This window comes from Stegostoma tigrinum, chromosome 6 (genome assembly GCF_030684315.1).
Source record: "Stegostoma tigrinum isolate sSteTig4 chromosome 6, sSteTig4.hap1, whole genome shotgun sequence".
Taxonomy (NCBI): domain Eukaryota; kingdom Metazoa; phylum Chordata; class Chondrichthyes; order Orectolobiformes; family Stegostomatidae; genus Stegostoma; species Stegostoma tigrinum.
In genome coordinates this window covers 43,391,112-43,411,412 of record NC_081359.1, presented here as the reverse complement: position 1 = coordinate 43,411,412, position 20,301 = coordinate 43,391,112, and the positions used below count along the sequence as shown (strand labels likewise).

Genomic DNA, 20,301 nt, shown 5'->3' with positions numbered 1-20,301 from the left:
AACCCTTGCTATTAATATATCCATCCAGATGTCTTTTAAATGTTGTAATTATACCAGCCTCCACCACTTCCTCTGGCAGTTCATTCCATACACCATCCTCTGCGTGAAAAAGTAGTCCGTTAGATCCCTTTTAAATCTCTCTGCTCTCACCTTAAACCTATGTTCTCTAGTTTTGCCCTCCCCCACCCCAGGGAAAGGGTCTTGTCTATTTACCCTATCCATACCCTTCATGATTTTATAAACCTTTACAAGTTCACCCCTCAGCCTCCAACGCTCCAGGGAAAATAACCCCAGTCTATTCAGCCTCTCTCTATGGCTCAAACACTGGCAACATTCCTTCGAAATCTTTTCTGAACCGTTTCAAGTTTCACAACATCCTTCCCATAGCTAGGGAGACCAGAATTGCACACAGTATTCCAATAGTGGCCTAACCAATATGCTGTACAGCAGTACTTGGACCAAATTCACTGGCCAATAAAGGCGAGCATACCAAATACCTTCTTTATTATCCTATCTACCTGCAACTGCACTTTCAAGGAGCCATGAACCTGCACTCCAGGGTCTCTTTGTTCAGCAGCTAAGACATGTAATATATACGGCTTCACCAGACATATCACAGGCACTGAACAAATAGAACGTTTTCAATCTAAAATGAAACAGAAGAATTTCAACGGATTATGAAGACAGTCATAAGATGTCTGCTTGGCGAAAGAACTGCTGCAGGTTAAAGGGTCACAACGCATGTGCGTGTCACACGAGGCTTTCCATGAAATTATCCCTTCAGTGAGGCTTTTGCAAGGAATCCTTGCAGACTATCAGATGTTAGTTGAATTGAAGCATCACGTTGGTTTAGACGCATGAGCTACTTTGACAAAGGACCTGGCAATGACGGGTGAATATTTCACAGTTTTTAAGGTGGGTTGTTCGTGTTTCGGGGACATGTGGAGATCTCTCTGGCTGTGGACCGCGATCGCGCTGTTTGAACCAGCTTCTGCTCAGTTTCCCCGCGCATGTACCACAGTCTCTGCCCTGCTCTCCAAACAATGTTGTCCATCGCAGGGCTCGGATGCAGCAATACTTTGCGGGGCTGAACTCAACCGAGGGGAGTGTACTGACGTGCAAGTAAGTGAGAAACCCTGGAGTGGACCCTACAATCTGCGAAACGTGGATGACCGGGAGAGGTGGCCGCTCAAATTCTTTAATCGGACCTGCAAATGTACGGGTAAGGGAATTTTCTCCTTTCAGCTTCTGTACTGTACGAAGTATTACTTTAAACTGAAAGAACAGCGGGTGCTGTAAATCAGGAACAAAAAGTAAGTTGCTCTCTGATGAAGGGTCTAGGCCCGAAACGTCAGCTTTTGTGCTTCTGAGATGCTGCTTGGCCTGCTGTGTTCATCCAGCTCCACACCTTGTTATCTTGGATTCTCCAGCATCTGCAGTTCCTATTATCTCTGCTGTAAAAGCTCAGCGGGTCTGGCAGTATCTGTGAAAAAAAAGTTAACGTTTCGGGTCCGGTTCTGCGGAAGGGTGACTGGGACCCGAAATGTTAACTTTTATTTTCCTTCGCAGATGCTGCTAGACCCGCTGAGTTTTTCCAGCAACTTTGTTTTTGTATTGGTTTAAACCTTTGACTAGCGTTTCAATCTTTCAATGTAACTTTATCATTGGTTTATGTATTTGGGGCATGAAAGCAACTGATCTGTGTGCTTTATTTCCAGTCCTTGTTGAAGTCGCACTGGGGCAATTCATCGGATTGACAGACGTATGTAACTATATCAAGAGAAAAGCTCAGAAATAGGCCACTCAGCCCATTAATTGAATGCCAGTATTTAGCCTCGCCAAAAGTCTCTTCCCTACGTTACCTTAGAAAAAGCCTTCCTCTCCTTTCACCCACGTGTTCGCCGCGTTTCCTCTTATGTGTAGCTAATCCTTTGCTCTCTCTGTAGTAGACTTTACACTCTTAGCACTCTCTGGTTCTTTACATTCGATAGGGTCAGTTGGGAGAAACTGATAGAAAAACTGAGAATTGGAGTGCACAGATTTCATATTATTTGCAACACTGGTGTGAGGGAGAAAAAAACATTTTCCCAGCAACTAGTGTGAGAAACAGTCCCTGCTCACACATGCAGCCTGAGACAAAGCCTTGGAAACAAGACAATTTTATTCTGTACGATCTTGCAAGAAAGGGTGTCTGCTAGACAGGCACACACACACAAAGAAAGTTAAACATTCTTATACAATTTACGAGTTGCAGAATCACGCCTCCCTGCTCCCATTGGTCTTATCCTATCATTCCCCGTCCTGTCTGCCAGCCCTTGTTTATTGTTCCCTTTTCTGCAGTACGAAGGCCCCATTCCCTTTTTTTATTGCAATCCTTATTTGGCTATCTTAAAGAGCACTAGACATGCTGTTCATGCGAATTGTCAGGTTTGCAGAAATAAGCCTCTGTTACAACACCCTTATCGCTACCATGTCCTTGTCTGCAGAAAGAATGTTTCTGGTCGTGCTAACTGCCATCTTTGCAGTCTCTGGTTAATGATAAACTTCTGCTACAAAATCTTGTAAATTTCTGCTCCTGCAAGATCCCACTATTCATCCTTACCTGCAGAAACAACACGTTTAATCTCTCACAATTCCCCCTTTTTCTTTTTCTCAAACTGTTGTTTCTGCACTAATTAAGCCCCCTTTTTTAAAATTCATTTTCCCATTCTCTGCCCTCTTCCGCTTGCTGGCGTTGAGGTTCACAATCTTGTACACGGTTAACCCTTAAATCACTCTTTGTGATGTTCGTTTTTCGAACTCTAGAAGCATTCTTTGACTTTCTCTTTGTTGCATACCATCTGCTGATTGTAAAAGCATCTGGTGATGTACTTGGGCTCGTTCCCCTAGAGATGTCATTAATCGGTTCAGTGTCCATTTGAGGACATGAAACCCCACCGCCAGACCCACTAATATCAATAATCCATAGATGGCCAAATTAACCAACCACTTTCCCCAACCAGTTAATCCCCAATTACCCCATTCCCAGAATGTTATGGGAAACGTCAGGTATGTATGTACAACACTCTTCCCCAATTAGTGCACAGGTACCACCTTTCTCTGTCAGAATACAATCTAGAGCCATCCTATTCTGAAGAGTCGTTAGCCTGGTGGCAATCATTTCGGTCATTATGGCCGCCACTTGGGATTGGGTCTCGGCCAACATATCGGCAGTATTGTTGGCCAACTCCTCCAGGGAAGGCGCCAACTTTTGTATTTCTCTTCCTGCTCGGGCAGTCTCATACATAGGTATCAAAGTCCAGAGGAAGCGATCCCCTTCGGTTACTTCTCGGGGTGTCCGCTTCCCTCCCTGCCCATTCTGAGTTATTCCTGGGGTTTTATCTAACAGCCTCAGATGGGGAATTAGGTAGGCGAGGTAGCAGCAGCCACTCCAGCCTTTCTGACTTTGAGGCAGTGTTAGATCAAAATCATCATTTCTATGCTTCCTATGCATTCGGTCACCCGAATGTACCTTTCCCCGGGGATAAAGGGATAGGCCTCTAGGCCACGTATCCAATATGTCCTGTTCAATATGTGGGGTACATTTGTGCCAGTAGCTTGGCTGGTGGCGACACAAGATGAGTTTCCTAACTGGAAGGGTGCGCTGTCATTCTGATTGCAGAAACAAGTAGTATTGACTACTCCTTTCGGTGGGGAAACACTAAGGCTGCTGATAGCACCCGGGGTTTTCAGAGCTGGTCGTGGGAACCATCCCGCGAATTTATAATCACCCCTTTCAGATCTCCATTTTGTATCATTTGAGCCCAAGTCAAATTGTTGTACCTCGTACACCTCTCTATTGGTGAATGGTACTACTGTGAGAGGGATTCCAGATTCTCCATGGTGTGGGATCGCAGTGCATACCCAACAGTCAGTACGCCCTGTTACTCTAGCATAATTGTGACATAACGTGGTTAAAATGATTCTTCCCAACCCCCTTGGCAACTAGCGCCAATATTATCGTAACAACATAAAGCTGCCTGCTCATTTCAGCTTCTCAACCCCTCCCTACCTGTCTATTCCTTAACCCTTTAAGTACCCGGGAGGCGTGGGTTCGTGCAACGCTTACAATTCAAAAAAAAATTTTAACCAATACTTAAAGTTTCTCATATCAATTCAGTTCATTCTTTCTGCTCAGCTTGACTTTCAGAGGGTTGTCTGTAGGATGAGCTTGCCACTCGGCCGGAGGGGAAGGAGCGTCCACCGGACCCTTAACACGAGTGTGATGACTCCACCCTTTTTCAGCAGTACGGACGGCTGTTTCAGCAGTCAGGAGGGTTAGGAACAGTCCATCCCAGCTTGGGTGCAGTTTGGTATCTTTCCAGGTTTTGATCAGGACCCAATCACCCAGTTGTTTCCGATGTACTGTGAACTCAAGTGGAGGTGTCTGAGTCAACAGACCCTTCTTCCTAAGGACAGACAAAGAAGAACCGAGCACCACAATATAGTTCTTTAAAAACTTATCATTGAACTCTACAGTTGGTAATTCCCCTTTTCCACCCAAGAAAGGTAATCCAAACATCATTTCATAAGGAGAGAGGATATAGGGTATTGTCTAACCTGAACCATCTCATCTTTTCGAGTCAGTGAGATTACCAACGGGGTAATAGTTAGGTGCCCTGCATTTTCAGCTCATCGCCCAAACTTCGTGGCTGATTTGTTGTTCTTCCCTAGGCATTAACATAGCCATTGTTACAGCTACCGCACTATTCTCTACCCCAATTTTTTTAAGCCCAGCAATATAATCAAATCCCTACCCAGTAAATTACTCCCAATGTCGGGAATGTATAGTAACTGCCCTGTTACTTCCTTATCATCGTTTCTAATTAGGGTTGGCTCAAAAATAGGTACTGGGAATCCTTCGCCTTTTACTCCGGAAACTCTAAGATACTCATTAGTCAACTTAACACTATTAGGTATAAAACTTAGGGATGACCGTGCCGCACCAGTGTCCACCAAGAATACTGCCTCCTCCCCTTCAGGTCCCATCTTTAAGTTTATCAAGGGTTCCTGGTGGGCCTAAGGAGGAAGGAACCCCTGACTCCTCTAATCCTCATCGAGGGCCATTAGGGAGACCGTTTCCCTTTCCCGTGTTAACTCTGGGCATTCCTGCTTAAAATGCCCCACTCTTCCACAACGGTAACATCCTGCCTGTCGTCTCCCGCGTCTAGTATCTGCCCCTTCTCTTTGCCTCTCTTTCTGCCTCCATGTTCCCTGTTCAACTCTTTCTTTCTTTGTTACTTCTTTAATGGCGGCGACCATCATTTTTGCTTTTTGTTTCTGCTTCTCGTCCTCCCTTTTTACATATACCTTCTGCGCCTCTCGTAGTAATTCCTCCATCTGTCTCTCACTCCATCCATCTATTTTCTGTACTTTCTTTTGTATGTCCGGCCATGATTTAGTTACAAACTGGACCTTTAAGAGCCCCTGAGCTACCGGATCATTGGGATCCATCCCCGAATACTTCCTTGCCTTTGAAGAAATGTAGAAGGGGTTTCATCCTTCTCCTGTCGTACTTCGAAGGCTTTAACAAAATTCTGCGATCTGGGTGCTGCCTCTTTAATTCCCAATATTACCATTTCCCTCAGATCCCACATTGATTCTCTATCGTTTGTTCTATTATTATTGTCCCAATGAGGATTGGCATTCGGGAATTTCTGATCTGCCTGGACTACGTTTAGTCCCGCTAGGTGCCTTTTTTTTTTCCACTCCTGTAAGGCCGCCCTCCTAATCATACCTCGTTCTTCCCCCGAAAATAGAGTTCCTAGAATTGCCATCAGTTCTCCCCAGGTATATAAATTGGGTCCTAGGAATTGATCTAACTGTTCGGCCAGTCTGACCGGATCCTCTATTAAAGTTTTCATTTCTTTCTTAAAGACCCTAACTTCACTACTGGTTAAGGGAGCGTTCACATACGCAATTTCACCATCCCCAATCGGGACCTCCCGTAAAGGGTATAATTTTTCCTTTTCCTTTGTTTCTGCCCCTCGTTTACGTGTGGTAGATCGTGTAATTCTGGGCCCTCTAGGTTCCGCGTCTTTTACCTCAGAGTTCGTCTCTTTTTCAGGTGTTTGGGGTTAGTTCTGGGGCCATGGGCTGGTTGTGGAGGCTACTCACGGCCGTCAGTGGGGAGGAGTGGGGATATGGAGGCGGCAAACATGTTAGGGGATCCCACTGTGGTTTTTCTTGTTCATCCTTTCCCTGTCCTCCCCCTGATCCTTCTGCACTCATAGGATATAGTCCTACCTTTGCACCTCCTATCCAACAAGCCACATAATCTGACTCTTTCTGACTGAATGGTTCTTTCCGATTGACGTGCATATACGTATATAGGTATTGGCACAGCCAATCTTCGTCGGATCCGTATTTGGGCCAAAAAAAAATCAGGTACCTTTAATGCTTTCTCTAGACCAAACAAAACAACAATAATTTATCGTTGTGGTCTTATCTTTCTCCCGCGTCCGGGAGCTGGATTCCCAACTGCTCAACATTCTTCCCAAAGGGCTGTCGGGCGGAATATATTCCATTTTGTCATTCTTCGCAGATTGTTCGCTACTCAGGCAACTCCCCTTGCCTCCCATTGTTGCTTATTTAATTAATCTTGTCGAGGTCTGGTGCTGCCTTCTTCCACACCTGCTTCAGGGTCCTAACCCTCGCGTGTGGGAATTCCCTTCTTAACAACCGGTCTAAGTCTGGGTGCTCGAATCAGGCAGACACCTTACTCGTCTGATTAATCAGGCCAATTATACACTTTTTATATTTCGCCAATTCCTCCGTACGTCCCAACCACCAAGGCAATACTTAAAGGTCAGTTTTCTTACCTTGGTCCGTGCACGGAGTTACCTGGTCGTTATAACTCTTCCCCGTACTTCCCGTACGTCCCCGCGGCAATACCTGCAGCAAATACTGCTGCTCCCCCGGTCACCTGTGAGAGGAAGAACAGGTTAGGGAAGCAGAGACAGGCTGGGCTGGTTTTGGGATGCAGTGGGGGGAGGGGACGAGCTGGGCTGGTTTTGTGATGCAGTGGGGAGAGAGGAAGAACTGGGCTGGTTTTGGGATGCAGTAGGGGAAGGGGAGATTTTGAAGCTTGTGAAGACCACATTGATACCATTGGGCTGCGGGGTTCCCAAGCGGAATATGAGTTGCTGTTCCTGCAACCTTCGGGTGGCATCATTGTGGCACTGCAGGAGGCCCATGATGGACATGTTGCCTGAGGAATGGGAGGGGGAGTTGAAATGCTTCGCGACTGGGAGGTGCAGTTGTTTGTTGCGAACCGAGCGGAGGTGTTCTGCAAAGCGGTCCCCAAGCCTCCGCTTGGTTTCCCCAATGTAGAGGAAGCCACACCGGGTGCAATGGATACAATATACCACATTGGCAGATGTGCAGGTGAACATCTGTTTGATATGGAAGGTCATCCTGGGGCCTGGGTTGGGGGTGAGGGAGGAGGTGTGGGGGCAAGTGTAGCACTTGCATCGGTTGCAGGGGAAGGTGCCGGGAAGCTCAGCGTCTCTGCTTCCCTAACCTGTTCTTCCTCTCACCCATCCCTTCCTCCCACCTCAAGCCACACCTCCATTTCCTACCTACCACCTCAACCCGCCTCCTTGACCTGTCCATCTTCCCTGGACTGACCTATCCCCTCCCTACCTCCCCACCTATACTCTCCTCTCTACCTATCTTGTTTTCTCTCCATCATCGGTCCGCCTCCCCCTCTCTCCCTACTTATTCCAGTTCCCTCTCCCCATCCCCCTCTCTGATGAAGGGTCTAGGCCCGAAACGTCAGCTTTTGTGCTCCTGAGATGCAGCTTGGCCTGCTGTGTTCATCCAGTGCCACACTTTGTTATCTTGGATTCTCCAGCATCTGCAGTTCCCATTATCACAGAATTAAGGGAATGTGTGGTTCTTGATGCTGTCCCAGATTGGAGAAGGTTACAAAGATAGTGAGCAACAAACCAATGAACAGAGTCATAGATGAGGATGAGAGATTTAAATTCGTTAATGTTAATGGAGCAGGTAAATGAGCATAGGAGTGATGAGTGAACATGATTCGGTGTGAATTAGGACACAAGGAGAGAAAAATTCTGAGGGAAGGATGATGGATAGCTACAAAAGTTAAATATGATATTAAACTTAAAGAAAAAACAGAATAATGCAAAGATAGGTGGCAGATCTGAAGGTTGGACAGATTATACAAAAAATACTCAAGTATAAATGAAGAGGGAAAAATTAGAGCACGAAAGAAAGCTAGCCAGAAATATAAAACAGATCGTAAAATTTCCCATAGATTTTGCTTATTAAAAGAGTTAAAGTATTAATCCTGGAGGAAGTGAGTTTGGAGAATTGCTAATGGAAAAGAAGAAGATGGCAGATAAATTCAACAGGTATTTTATCAGTTTTCACAATAGGGGATTCAAGAACATTCCAAAAATCACAGTAAATTAGTAAATGGAAGGGAGGGAGGAACTCAAGAAAATTCTCAGCAGGAATAGGATCATCCGTGATTCTATTGATGGCAAAGTAGACGTGAGGGTCTGAATCGTCTGCTCCTAATGCATGTGTTCACATGTTTGAATGGCTCTATGCTGACTATGCTGGGCAGAAGCAGATAATCGGTGTATCAAAACCATACAGCCAACAGACTAGGCTACCAAAGATCATGCAAGGAACATTTGTCTGCTTAGAGATAATGGGAACTGCAGATGCTGGAGAATTCCAAGATAATAAAATGTGAGGCTGGATGAACACAGCAGGCCAAGCAGCATCTCAGGAGCACAAAAGCTGACGTTTTAGGCCTAGACCCTTCATCAGAGAGGGGGATGGGGAGAGGGAACTGGAATAAATAGGGAGAGAGGGGGAGGCGGACCGAAGATGGAGAGTAAAGAAGATAGGTGGAGAGAGTATAGGTGGGGAGGTAGGGAGGGGATAGGTCAGTCCAGGGAAGACGGACAGGTCAAGGAGGTGGGATGAAGTTAGTAGGTAGATGGGGGTGCGGCTTGGGGTGGGAGGAAGGGATGGGTGAGAGGAAGAACCGGTTAGGGAGGCAGAGACAGGTTGGACTGGTTTTGGGATGCAGTGGGTGGGGGGGAAGGCACCACACTACCAGCCCAGCTCTTCCCCCCCACCCACTGCATCCCAAAACCAGTCCAACCTGTCTCTGCCTCCCTAACCGGTTCTTCCTCTCACCCATCCCTTCCTCCCACCCCAAGCCGCACCCCCATCTACCTACTAACCTCATCCCACCTCCTTGACCTGTCCGTCTTCCCTGCACTGACCTATCCCCTCCCTACCTCCCCACCTATACTCTCTCCACCTATCTCTTTACTCTCCATCTTCGGTCCGCCTCCCCCTCTCTCCCTATTTATTCTAGTTCCCTCTCCCCATCCCCCTCTCTGATGAAGGGTCTAGGCCCGAAACGTCAGCTTTTGTGCTCCTGAGATGCTGCTTGGCCTGCTGTGTTCATCCAGCCTCACATTTTATTTGTCTGCTTAAATTGGTTGGCACATGCTCTACAGTATTCTTCTGATCGGGTCTCCCAATTAATAATCTCCCACTGTGTACTTCATAGCTCACCATTTAGGAAATGGTGTAGCTTTTATATTGGAAATTCAGAACAGAGAAGAGCTGATATTCGTTCTAGGCAGTTTGAAAGAACAAAAATCAACTGAATGTGAATTAAAAAATGCTATTTTCATCAGAATGAAAGTTGATTCTGATGTATAAGGACAACTATGTTGTCAAGGCGTCAGAGCCAGAAGAGACAACAATAGCATTTCGTGCCATCTGTTAAACGGAAGGATAACACTGAGCTGCTTTAAAAATGTGAATAATTTATGAGTGTGTGTCTAACCAGCTGAAAGAGAGGTATAATGATAGTTTAAACCAAAAAAAGATTGCTGAATGATTAATAGTGAAATATTCTCTGTAACTTGTGAAACCTTTCTATTCACTGTTATAGGAAATTTTGCTGGGTATAACTGTGCTGATTGCAAATTTGGATGGACTGGCCAAAACTGTGACCTGAGAAGAGCACGAGTGATCAGAAAAAATATTCATTCTCTGACCCCTTCAGAGCAACAGCAGTTTCTGGATGCACTGGATCTAGCCAAAACTACAATACACCCAGATTATGTAATTGCTACTCAACATTGGCTGAGTTTGCTAGGACCTAATGGGACCCAGCCACAAGTAGCAAATGTCACAATATACAATTATTTTGTGTGGCTTCATTACTACTCCACAAGAGACACATTGCTGGGTTAGTTGTACTCTTTATTTTAGTTATCAAGATTAGGCAAGTTTCTAGTGTTCCTATTTACATGATCAATTTTATATTGATGTTTACTTGATAACGAGATAATTGCAGTGTGAAATGAGTAATTATTGTGTATCTTCTAGTAATATATTGTTTATTTAGTGTATTATGGGAATGAACAGGCATTAATGTTGCTTGATGAGTAACAGTTAAAACATGTCTCGTTCCAACCTGCCATGTTTTTGGTTTTAATTACTGCTCTTCCAATAATCAAAACATGAATTGGCCTTTCAGCCCCTGAGACCATAATTTTCCACTTGTCTTTACACCATTTCTCAAAAAAAATTGTCATTCCTAGCTTGAAGTGTTTAAGTTAACCTGGGATCCCTGGTGTTTTGGGGGACAAATTTTCATGGAGGCTTTTTACATCCTGATTTTACTCCCAAGGTGTCTAGACCTCATTCTATGACTATGTTCCTATTCTGGATTTCCAGAGCAAGAGAAAGTAGCTTCTCTGTGTCTACTCAATTGAATTATTTGTCAGGTCAAATGCTTCAATTATGTTATCTTTGGTTTGCTATCCTCAACAGATTTCAAACCAAGCTGAATTAAACTTGTTTCAGAGTTAGTAGGAACTGCAGATGCTGGAGAATCTGAGATAACAAGGTGTAGAGCTGGATGAACACAGCAGGCCAAGCAGCATGAGAGGAGCAGCTCTGAAGCTACTTGGCCTGCTGTGTTCATCCAGCTCTACACCTTGTTATCTCTGAATTAAACTTGGCTTGATGAATGAACTCTTTAGCCCAGTATTAATGTGGTTAGCTGTAGTGATCGATGTAAATTTGTCTCATGAGCTCTGTCACTCTGTATTAATGATAAATCATTACAACTATTACCACTTTCAATCTCCTGATATAATTTCTAAGCTTTACACTGAATTCCTACAATTGGAGTTCTCACAATTATTTGTTAGTTTACACTATTCAGTCAAAGCCAGTTCTTGTGGGATAAATATGAATTCCCCCTATGTCAGTCAAATCAAACTCAATAGTTTAGATTAGATTCCCTGCAGTGTGGAAACAGGCCCTTTGGCCCAGCAAGTCCACTCCGCCCCTTGAAACATCCCACCCAGACCCAAACCCCTATAACCCACACACCCCTGAACACTACGGGCAATTTAGCATGGCCAATCCAATTAACCTGCACATCTTTGGACTGTAGGAGGAAACGGGAGCACCCTTAGTAGCTTCTTAAGCTGCTTCGATTTGACATAGTGGAAATCTTGACATTTTACATAAATGAAATGATTAAATTGAAGGACATTTTTGTGCTTTTTGTAATCTTTGTGCATTTTATCTAAGCTTTCAAGGTCCCAAAGCACGTTTGTTTTATTAAACAGAGATGTTAAAACCCAGTTAACTGAAATTGGTCACCCTTTTTTTTCTATTGTCAAAACCAATTTGAATGGTATTGTATTTTCAACAAGAATACAGTTTGTATGTGGAATCTATACTTTCTTAGAGACCACATATACCTACAATTCTGACATACAGCTGAAAATAAGTCAAATTTCCCTCTGTCTCTACAGATACTGCCAGGCCTGCCTTGCTCCTGTCTGCCCTGATTTTCATTCCCCAAACTAGGGGCAGTCATATGTGTGAATGGCAAGTTGAGAGTAGGTCTCTGAAAGCCACAAGCTGCCCTTCTGTGTAACTTACCATCAAGCTGTCTCTCTCTGTGAGCCCCCACACCACAACAACATGATAATAATCACTCGCCCTCTCACTTCTGGATCCCCTCTGGAGTAGGCCTCAAAAGATGGCATTTACAAACCCAGATTACTTGTGCCAAAGCATTTGATAGGATGAGATATTCACTTATGTGTTGCCTTGCTGCTATTAATGAATTGGTAGGTGTGTAATAGACTTCTTGGTTGCTACTTAGCATACTCACCCCTACACTTAAATCGAAAATGAGAAAATCTCAGCCTGTGTTTCCATCCAAAGCTAATTGCAAGCTCCAATGTTAATAATATAAATCAGTTTTATGCACAGATCACCTTAATCCTTCACTTTTCATGTGGTTAGCAGTTTAAAGTTGAAAAGGGTGGCACAGTGTTTAGCGCTGCTGCTTCACTGTGCCAGGCATTCAGGTTTGAAACCAGTCTTGGGCAGAATTTGCACTTTCTCCCCATGTTTGCGTGGGTTTCTTCTGGGTGCTTTTATTTCCTCTCACAGTCCAAAGATGTGCAGGATTGGCCATGCTAAATTGCTCTGTGATGGGTGGGTTAACCTTGCTAAATGCAGGATCCTGGAGATAGTGTCAGTAAAAATTTGACGGGCCAAATCGCTTCTTTTTGTACTTTAGGAATTCTGTGTTATTCTTCTATGACCTAATAAGCTGGACGATTGGTTCGTTCAAAGTTGTTTCATTATGGTATGCTGTTAATATATAGGTTTGAACATCCAATTCCAACTCTGAAAGATTTGGATGATATTGAAGATATTATTATATCCATTTTTAAAGTGCACTTGCCCTTTGCAAAGGCTAGTTTTGACATTTGACTGAAAAGAATGAATGTAGTCACATTGTTTGCTCTCACAAACCATAATAACATCTATCTTAAAGTAGGATATTTGAAGTTTCAGTTCAAACTCTAATTCCATTCACTGGCCTTCCAAAACGTTCTATCGATAAATCAAAATTAGCATACTGTTAAATATCTGGAAGAACTTTTGGTGAGTATTTTTCTGAGTTTAACGACAATTTTGTGTGCAAATGACAAATCTGGGATTAATTGAACCAGACATGATAGCAATTTGCCAATATGTATTTTCATTTGATAATTTTATTAAATTTTTTGTCTTTTTTTTTCCTTGTTATTGCAGGGCGTAGTCAGACATTTAAAGCTATAGATTTTTCTCACCAAGGTCCGGCTTTTCTTACCTGGCATCGGTACCATTTAATGTTGCTGGAGAAAGATTTACAGGTTGGGCAGTGCTATACTTTGGTTTAATGAATATGATGAATCATTTTAATTTACAAATGCATTTTAAAAACATGGAATATAAGAAGATGGAGAGTTAGATTTGAATCCAATAAAAAGGATACGCTTTTTACACTCCATTCCATTTGAGGATTACTAACAACCTTTGTTTTGAATCTCCAGTTCAAATAGCTTATAAATTAATGAGGCAGGCTTTTTCCGATGGCAGGGTTTCCCACCTCATCCTCTGAAGAGTCAGTGGGAAATATTTCCTTATTAATCACATAGCCATTGTGAAGCACCAATTAGTTGGAAACTGGATATTTTCTCCCCCTCATTTTGCATAAGTTCCCCCACAAAGATAGTTAGTTAAATCTGATTGTCCAGCAGATTAATTGCTCCTGCAGTTGCAGCTCCAGAGGTGTCCAAGGCTGTGACTACAAGGAATCCCCAGAACTGAAGTTCAGATCTCAGGAGCAGGTATGTGCAGGGGCTCACAGTTGGGGTTGGGGCCTTGTTTGGGTGATGTAGAGGAGGGAAGGTGAGACCTAGAGATACAGCAAAGGGTCACTGTCTTAATTGAAAAGTCAAGGGGAAGGGAGAACCCACAGAATACAAACCAAGGTGAGAAACCCAAGTGTTATGATGGGCCTGAGGGAACATCCCATTCCCCCAAACTATTTTCCCATCTGAGGCCCATACAGGATCACCACTCAGACACATCCCTATCCCCTGAACTTCTTTTGCTCACCTCAAGATGGAAACTGGGTGTAAGATGGCCCTTAAGTGGCCAATAACATGCCCTCTCAGAACCCAATGGGATGGGGGGGGGGGGGGGGGGGTGCAGGTGCATACCACCTGTTGGCTTCTGCACTCAGTAATTTGTTGATTTTAGGTAGTTTGAATCACCCCCAGATCCCTGGTTCTAAGGCACTAGACTTATTTAGGAAATGTGAAATGAAGAAGACAGCAGTCAAGGATTTCAGGGAAAAAGAATCTCTGTTTATTTACAAGGCAAAAGGTAAGTATAATACAAGAAATAAGGGTAAACGCAATAAACTGTGAAATTAACACTATTAATTATACAAAGGACAGAAATATGCAATTGAGGACAGTAATTAAATACACTATTAAATTAAACACAATTAAAACTAAAAGCAACAGTATTTGTTTCCTTCTGAAATCAATTGATTTGCTGATAGTTAAGAGTATGTGTGAATGTATTTTGATTGAAGTTGTGTGTCCGGTGTTTGTGTAGGGCCCATACTGTCTGTGCTATGAAGCCTGAGGTATAAAAGTTAGAGCAGTGTTAGGTTTCTGGAGATTTCAAAAGCCAGAGCTCAGGCTGCAACAAATACACAAAGCCAGGATCAAAAACAGAAGTTGCTGGAACGACTCAGCAGGCCTGGCAGCATTGGTGAAGAAGAAAATCAGAGTCAATGTTTTGGGTCTGTTCTGAGGAAGGGTCACCGGACTCAAAAGTTAACTCTGATTTTTTTCTTCACTGATGCTGCCAGACCTGCAGAGCTTTTCCAGCAACCTCCATTTTTGATCCTGGCTCTGTGTATTTGTTGCAGCCTGACTTTTGAATTTTGTCCAATATCTTAGGTGTTAGAGAAGTCCAATGTCTTGTCCAGTATTTTAGACGATGGGGATTTTTGCTCAATCCTTTACACCCTAAACCTTACCTGCCACCCAAATAAAGATGGACAAATCTGGGTGGGTGGGAAAGTAATGAGATGTTCACCCAGGAATTATACTGTTAACAACCTGCCCAGCAGTGGCAAACCTGCTGGTGTGGAAACATAAGATCGGCCTGTGGTTTACTCATATCCTCTATCCAAATACCATTTGAGTTTGGTTGAAAAAAATGTTTTGCATATAAGTCAAAGCTCTTTAAGAAACTGCTGTGAAGATATTCCTCAAAAAGTTCACTCTTTTATTTGTGATGGTGGCACTGTGGTTAGCACTGCTGCCTCAGCGCCAGTGACCGGTGTTCAATTCCACCCTCGGGCAACTGTCTGTGTGGAGTTTGCACGTTCTCCCCATGTCTGCATGGGTTTCCTCTGGATGCTCTGGTTTCCTCCCACAATCCAAAGATGTGCAGGCTAGGTAGATTGACCATGCTAAATTGCTCATAGTGTTCAGTGATGTAAAGATTAGGTGGGTTATGGGGGATAGGTTTAGGTGGGATATTCTGAGGGTTGGTGTGGATTTGTTAGCTGAAGAGCCTGTTTCCACACTTTAGGGATTCTGTGGTCTGGTGCCTGTCTATGGCTTCAATGTATAACTCATTGAAATTGGGAATTTACAGTATGGAAATTTTGCATGAAGAAATTACCTTGCTCATTTCATAGCACAGGATGCTTGAGCACAAATATACTACATCACTGAACCGCTATCATTTTGACTGGACATTGTGTAAGCTGTTCGCACAACTGAAATCCAATTTCTCCCTCTCAGAAACTCATAGGAAATGATTCATTTGCAATTCCATATTGGAACTTTGCCACAGGAAGAAATGACTGTGATGTCTGCACAGCGCCTTTGTTGGGATCCATGCGCCTTGATGACTCGACATTGATTAATCAGAGTTCCAGATTCTCGCAGTGGGAGATCGTGTGCAATAGGTGAGTTATTGAATGCTGCAAATTGGATATGAATTTTGAATTAAATGCTAATGCAAATCTTATATTGAAATGTATTGACTAATCTTCGAACATGTGCCATTGGATGCAAAGGGCTTGAAAAGCACCATATAAATACAACTATTTTTTTCTTGCCGGGTCACTAGTAAGTCCATCAAAATTCTGAGTATATTTTCTTTAATAGACTTTCAGATGCCATCAATTTCTTCTACCACAATCCCAGCTAGGATGCTGTTCAGACTTATTCTATCAAATCAATTTTTCATAAACTTCACAGTCAGACCAAACCCTATGTTTCAATCATGGTAACTTCATAGATCCTATGTTGATATTGGGGACCAAGCTGTTGGTGAGTCGTGAAAATAGCACTGTCATGCTATATTACAGCTTCGCAGATCTTTCCAGGTTCTTCCAGTGACAGCTCTGCCTTGGGATTGAATTTTACCGCAATGTTTGCAACTTCCTTCCAAGCATCAATTTTCAAGCTGTACATCAATCTTGCTGTCATTTTTTTTCTGTCATGTGATTTGATGCCACACTAAGAGTTTAGAGTCAAGGCAGAGTGATGGAGATAAAATGAGGTTGCTTCTGGCATATACTTCAAAGTAACACTATTTATTAGTCATTAACACTGAACAGCGCTACATATAAGAATCATGGATGTACATCATGTTCTGATTTTATTAATTAGGATTATTGTGTCTTTGAATATGTAAGTACTAATTTATCTTCTTCATGTGTTCATGTCCATGCACTCTTAATAATGTCTGGAGTTCTTGTCTAGTATATTGAAGTTTGATTAAGTGTAGTGAAATGTCGTCTGTTCTCGTTGCACCCACTCTGCCCAAATTATGCTCAGTGATATGCTGCTCTGTGACTTCATCACAAGGTTGCTCCAGGATCCTGACACCCTTACACACCAGTTACCCATGTGGTTGTTGTAATCAACAAAACAATTGAGTTACTCAGTGCAATAATGCAAGCCAATTCCTTTGAAATATAAAGGCTTGGGACCAATATTGATCGAAGTTTGTTAGCTCTATTGTTTAGATACAGTAATCAAACAAAAAGTCTAAGTTCATCCTCTCCTCACTGTATCTTATTCTTGTTCTTTTCTGATGTCCCCAAAAAGAGTAAAGTTGTAGACACTTGGATTGTACAGTATTCACTGCGTGTCCATGGCAAACACCTCTGTTGTAAAGATTGCCCCTTTTGTATAGACATTCTAATATCTAATATTATTGTGGTGTTCATATAAAATTTGTAGTTTGGATGATTATAACCGCTTGGTCACTCTCTGCAATGGAACAAATGAAGGTCCAATAAGGAGGGCCTTCTTGGGAAAGAGCGGGATCCGGCTGCCAAGCATGGAGGATGTTCACCGTTGTATGTCTATTAAAGAATTTGATACTCCACCTTATTTCAAGAATTCTAATTTCAGTTTCAGGTAGGTAAACATACTCTTGGAGGGGGAAGAAACTGATAATCTGTCGCTTTTTACGGAATAAAAATTTCATGAAAAGAACAATGTTTAAGGAAAGCTGAAGTTATGCAAGAGCTTATCTTACACCTCATCACATAGGAATCAGACGAATGTCCATGGCACATCCTGGCTGTGATCACTCAACATTTTGAGGGGTTCAGTTGGGTCGGGGGATGTGTGTTGTTCTTTATGTATCGACTAAGACTGGAAAATGTGCTAAAAATGTTCACTTCTGATGGAAGTGTGCAAACTACCATCTTGGGAAAGGAATTTGTGCACACATTTCCAATAACTGCCACCATTCTTGAGAATATCAGAATCATTAAGTTCATGAATGTCAGCATACATTGTTTGAAGTCACCACTCTAAGCGTGACATTGAGTACAACATTTCAATGGAAGTGTGGAGACACACAGCCAGTTCCGTTCAAAGGATTTTGCATGTTAAAAGTATTTTTGGTCGCAAAAGTAACCGTACTTCCCAATTTGAATCCTATGGAATGTTAAGCTACCTCATCACAACCTGAAGAATAGGTGGGTGAGTTGGGTAGATTGCCTGCTAATGAGGACGTGCGATTAATGTAAAAGGAAATATTTCACTTTTGCTTGATCTGAGGTAATTTGACACTATTCCATGATTTAATTATTTTACTTAACTAGATAGTTTTGCTCATCTTCTCATGTCAAACTCATTAATTGGATTTTTGAGCTTCAGAACTTTAGACAGATTAATGTTTAGAAATGGCTTTCATTCCCTCTTCTGAAAAATATGATTTTAACATATATTTTAAGTTTAATTTATTCTCTGAGTAATGCAGAAACATGGAACCTTTGTAAACCTATCAAGAATGTACTAGATCAGAGAATCTGCTCAGGGGAATGCTGTTAGAATGTGGATTTATTTGCAACAGAATAAAGTGAAGCTATGAGGTAATGTGCCTAGAAAGACTTGAGAATAAGTGTCTTCAATGAAGCTGGTTACTCAGAATGGATGTCTGAACGAAAGGGAGATTTCTTTTCAAAATCCTATGCACTTCTGATTTTGGTAAACGTTAAAGAAAGTTGTTAATTGTTTTGTAAACTGAATTTGGTCGGTTCCTTGAAGATCCAAGAAGCGAGTGACACCATTTTGATTTAGCCTCTTACCCTCTTTCAACCTCTCCCTCGCCTACCTCTCCTCACTTTTGATAAAAACATAAGACCATAAGAAATAGGAGGAGGCCATTTGGCCCCTTGAACCTATTCTGCCTTTCAATAAGGTCATAGCTGAACTTTTCATGAACTCAGCTCCACTTACTTGCCTGCTCGTTTAATTTAGTTCCTTTGCTTTTCAAAAATCTATGTACGTTTGTCTTTAGAGCATTCAATGAGATATAACTGCTTCACTGGGCAGGGAATTCCATAGATTCACAACCCTTTGGGTCAAGGAGTTCTTCCTCAACTGAGTCCTAAATCTGCTCCCCCTTACTTTGAGGCTTTGACCCCTAGTTTTACTTTCACCTGCCAGTGGAAACAACCTCCCTGCTCTCTATCTTATTTAGTCTCTTCACAATTTTAGGTCTCTATAAAATTCCCCTTCATTCTTCTAAATTCCAAAGAATATAGTCCTAATCTACTCAGTCTCTCCTCATAAGGCAAACCTGACAACTCTGGAATCAACCTAGTGAACTTCCTCTGCACCCCCTCCAATACCAGTACATCCTTTCTCAAGTAAGGAGACCAAAATAGGTATATGAATAGGAAAGATTTAGAGGGATATGGGCTAAATGCTGTCAAATATGACTAGGCCACATTGAGGTGTCTGGTTGACATGGTCAAGTTGTGCGAAAGGATTTGTTTCCATTCTGTATGATTCTGTGACTGTATGAAATTAAGTAAATACCTGCAGGTTCATTATTGGGTTGTTTTAGTTTTCTGTCACTGATACAAATATGCATACATTTGGAATGTGACTATACTTTGCTAAAATTTTAATCAGGTAATCAAATGAGAATGGTCTAGCTGGCTGTGCTGTGTCATTGCACATCTTGTGCTGAAAAATGTTTCTTACAGCCCATGTGTGACCTCATAGGGTTTCCACTAAAAAAAAGCATGAAGGGTTTAAGACTGTTTGAAGGAAGTATGCTACATTTGGAGAAAGAAGGTAGGTCTCATATAAAAGGCCCAGCTGCTAAGTGAGGAAGGAGGAACTGGGCTTTCAGTAGGAATCCAGATGTTGGTGAGTATTCAGAGAGCAACTGTCTCATCTTGGCTTTATCCAGTACCAACGCTTGACACAACAGTGTTTCACAAATGAAGTTGTTGCTGAAACTCATTAACAGTTGTGACCACCATTGCAAGAAATCATTGCTTATTTTTATCAAAGCCTTCATACCTGTTAATTTTTCAAGGCCTGGCTTCCTTTAGCCTGCTGGTGGCAATACAAGGAACATCATGGGACTGGGATATCATACATAAGAGAAACTTGACCTAGCAAAGGACAGGATAGCAGTTCAGTGCTTGGGGTGTAGATGCTACAGGAAGGATGGAAAGGGAGGCAGAAGAGGAAGAGGAGTGATGTTTTGGATAAGGGAAATATCTTGGCTATACTGAGAGAGGATATTCCTAGGGAATCATCAATTGAAGCTATATTAGTGGATGTCCGATATAAGAAAGGGAAGATCACCTTGATGGAATTGTATTATTGGGCTTCCAGTAGTCAGCAGGAAGGCTGAGGAGCAAAGATCTTTGCTTCCTCACTCTCCACGGGAGTCATACCGGAATTGGAGGGAGGCAAATATTGTTCCTCTTTTCAAGAAAGGGAATAGGGAAATCCCTGGAAATTACAGACCAGTCAGTCTTACGTCTGTCAGCAAGGTTTTGGAAAGAATTCTGAGGGATAGGATTTATGACTATTT

General features: G+C 42.6%; 1 protein-coding gene across 8 annotated transcripts in view; it reads left to right on the top strand.

Annotated features, from left to right (window-relative positions):
- Nucleotides 1–578: 578 nt before the first annotated feature.
- Nucleotides 579–20,301, top strand: part of dct (dopachrome tautomerase) — a 69,723-nt gene continuing 50,000 nt past the window's right edge. For 3 of the 8 annotated variants that reach the window (XM_059646518.1, XM_048533230.2, XM_048533231.2), the window contains exons 1-5: nucleotides 579–1,222; nucleotides 9,992–10,291; nucleotides 13,177–13,277; nucleotides 15,738–15,904; nucleotides 17,190–17,369. In XM_059646518.1, coding sequence (XP_059502501.1) covers nucleotides 886–1,222; nucleotides 9,992–10,291; nucleotides 13,177–13,277; nucleotides 15,738–15,904; nucleotides 17,190–17,369 — 1,085 coding nt within the window. In that variant the 5' untranslated portion in view covers nucleotides 579–885. The remainder of the gene's footprint in view (nucleotides 1,223–9,991; nucleotides 10,292–13,176; nucleotides 13,278–15,737; nucleotides 15,905–17,189; nucleotides 17,370–20,301) is intronic. The other 5 variants (XM_048533228.2, XM_048533227.2, XM_059646519.1 and 2 more) reach the window with 5 other exon arrangements.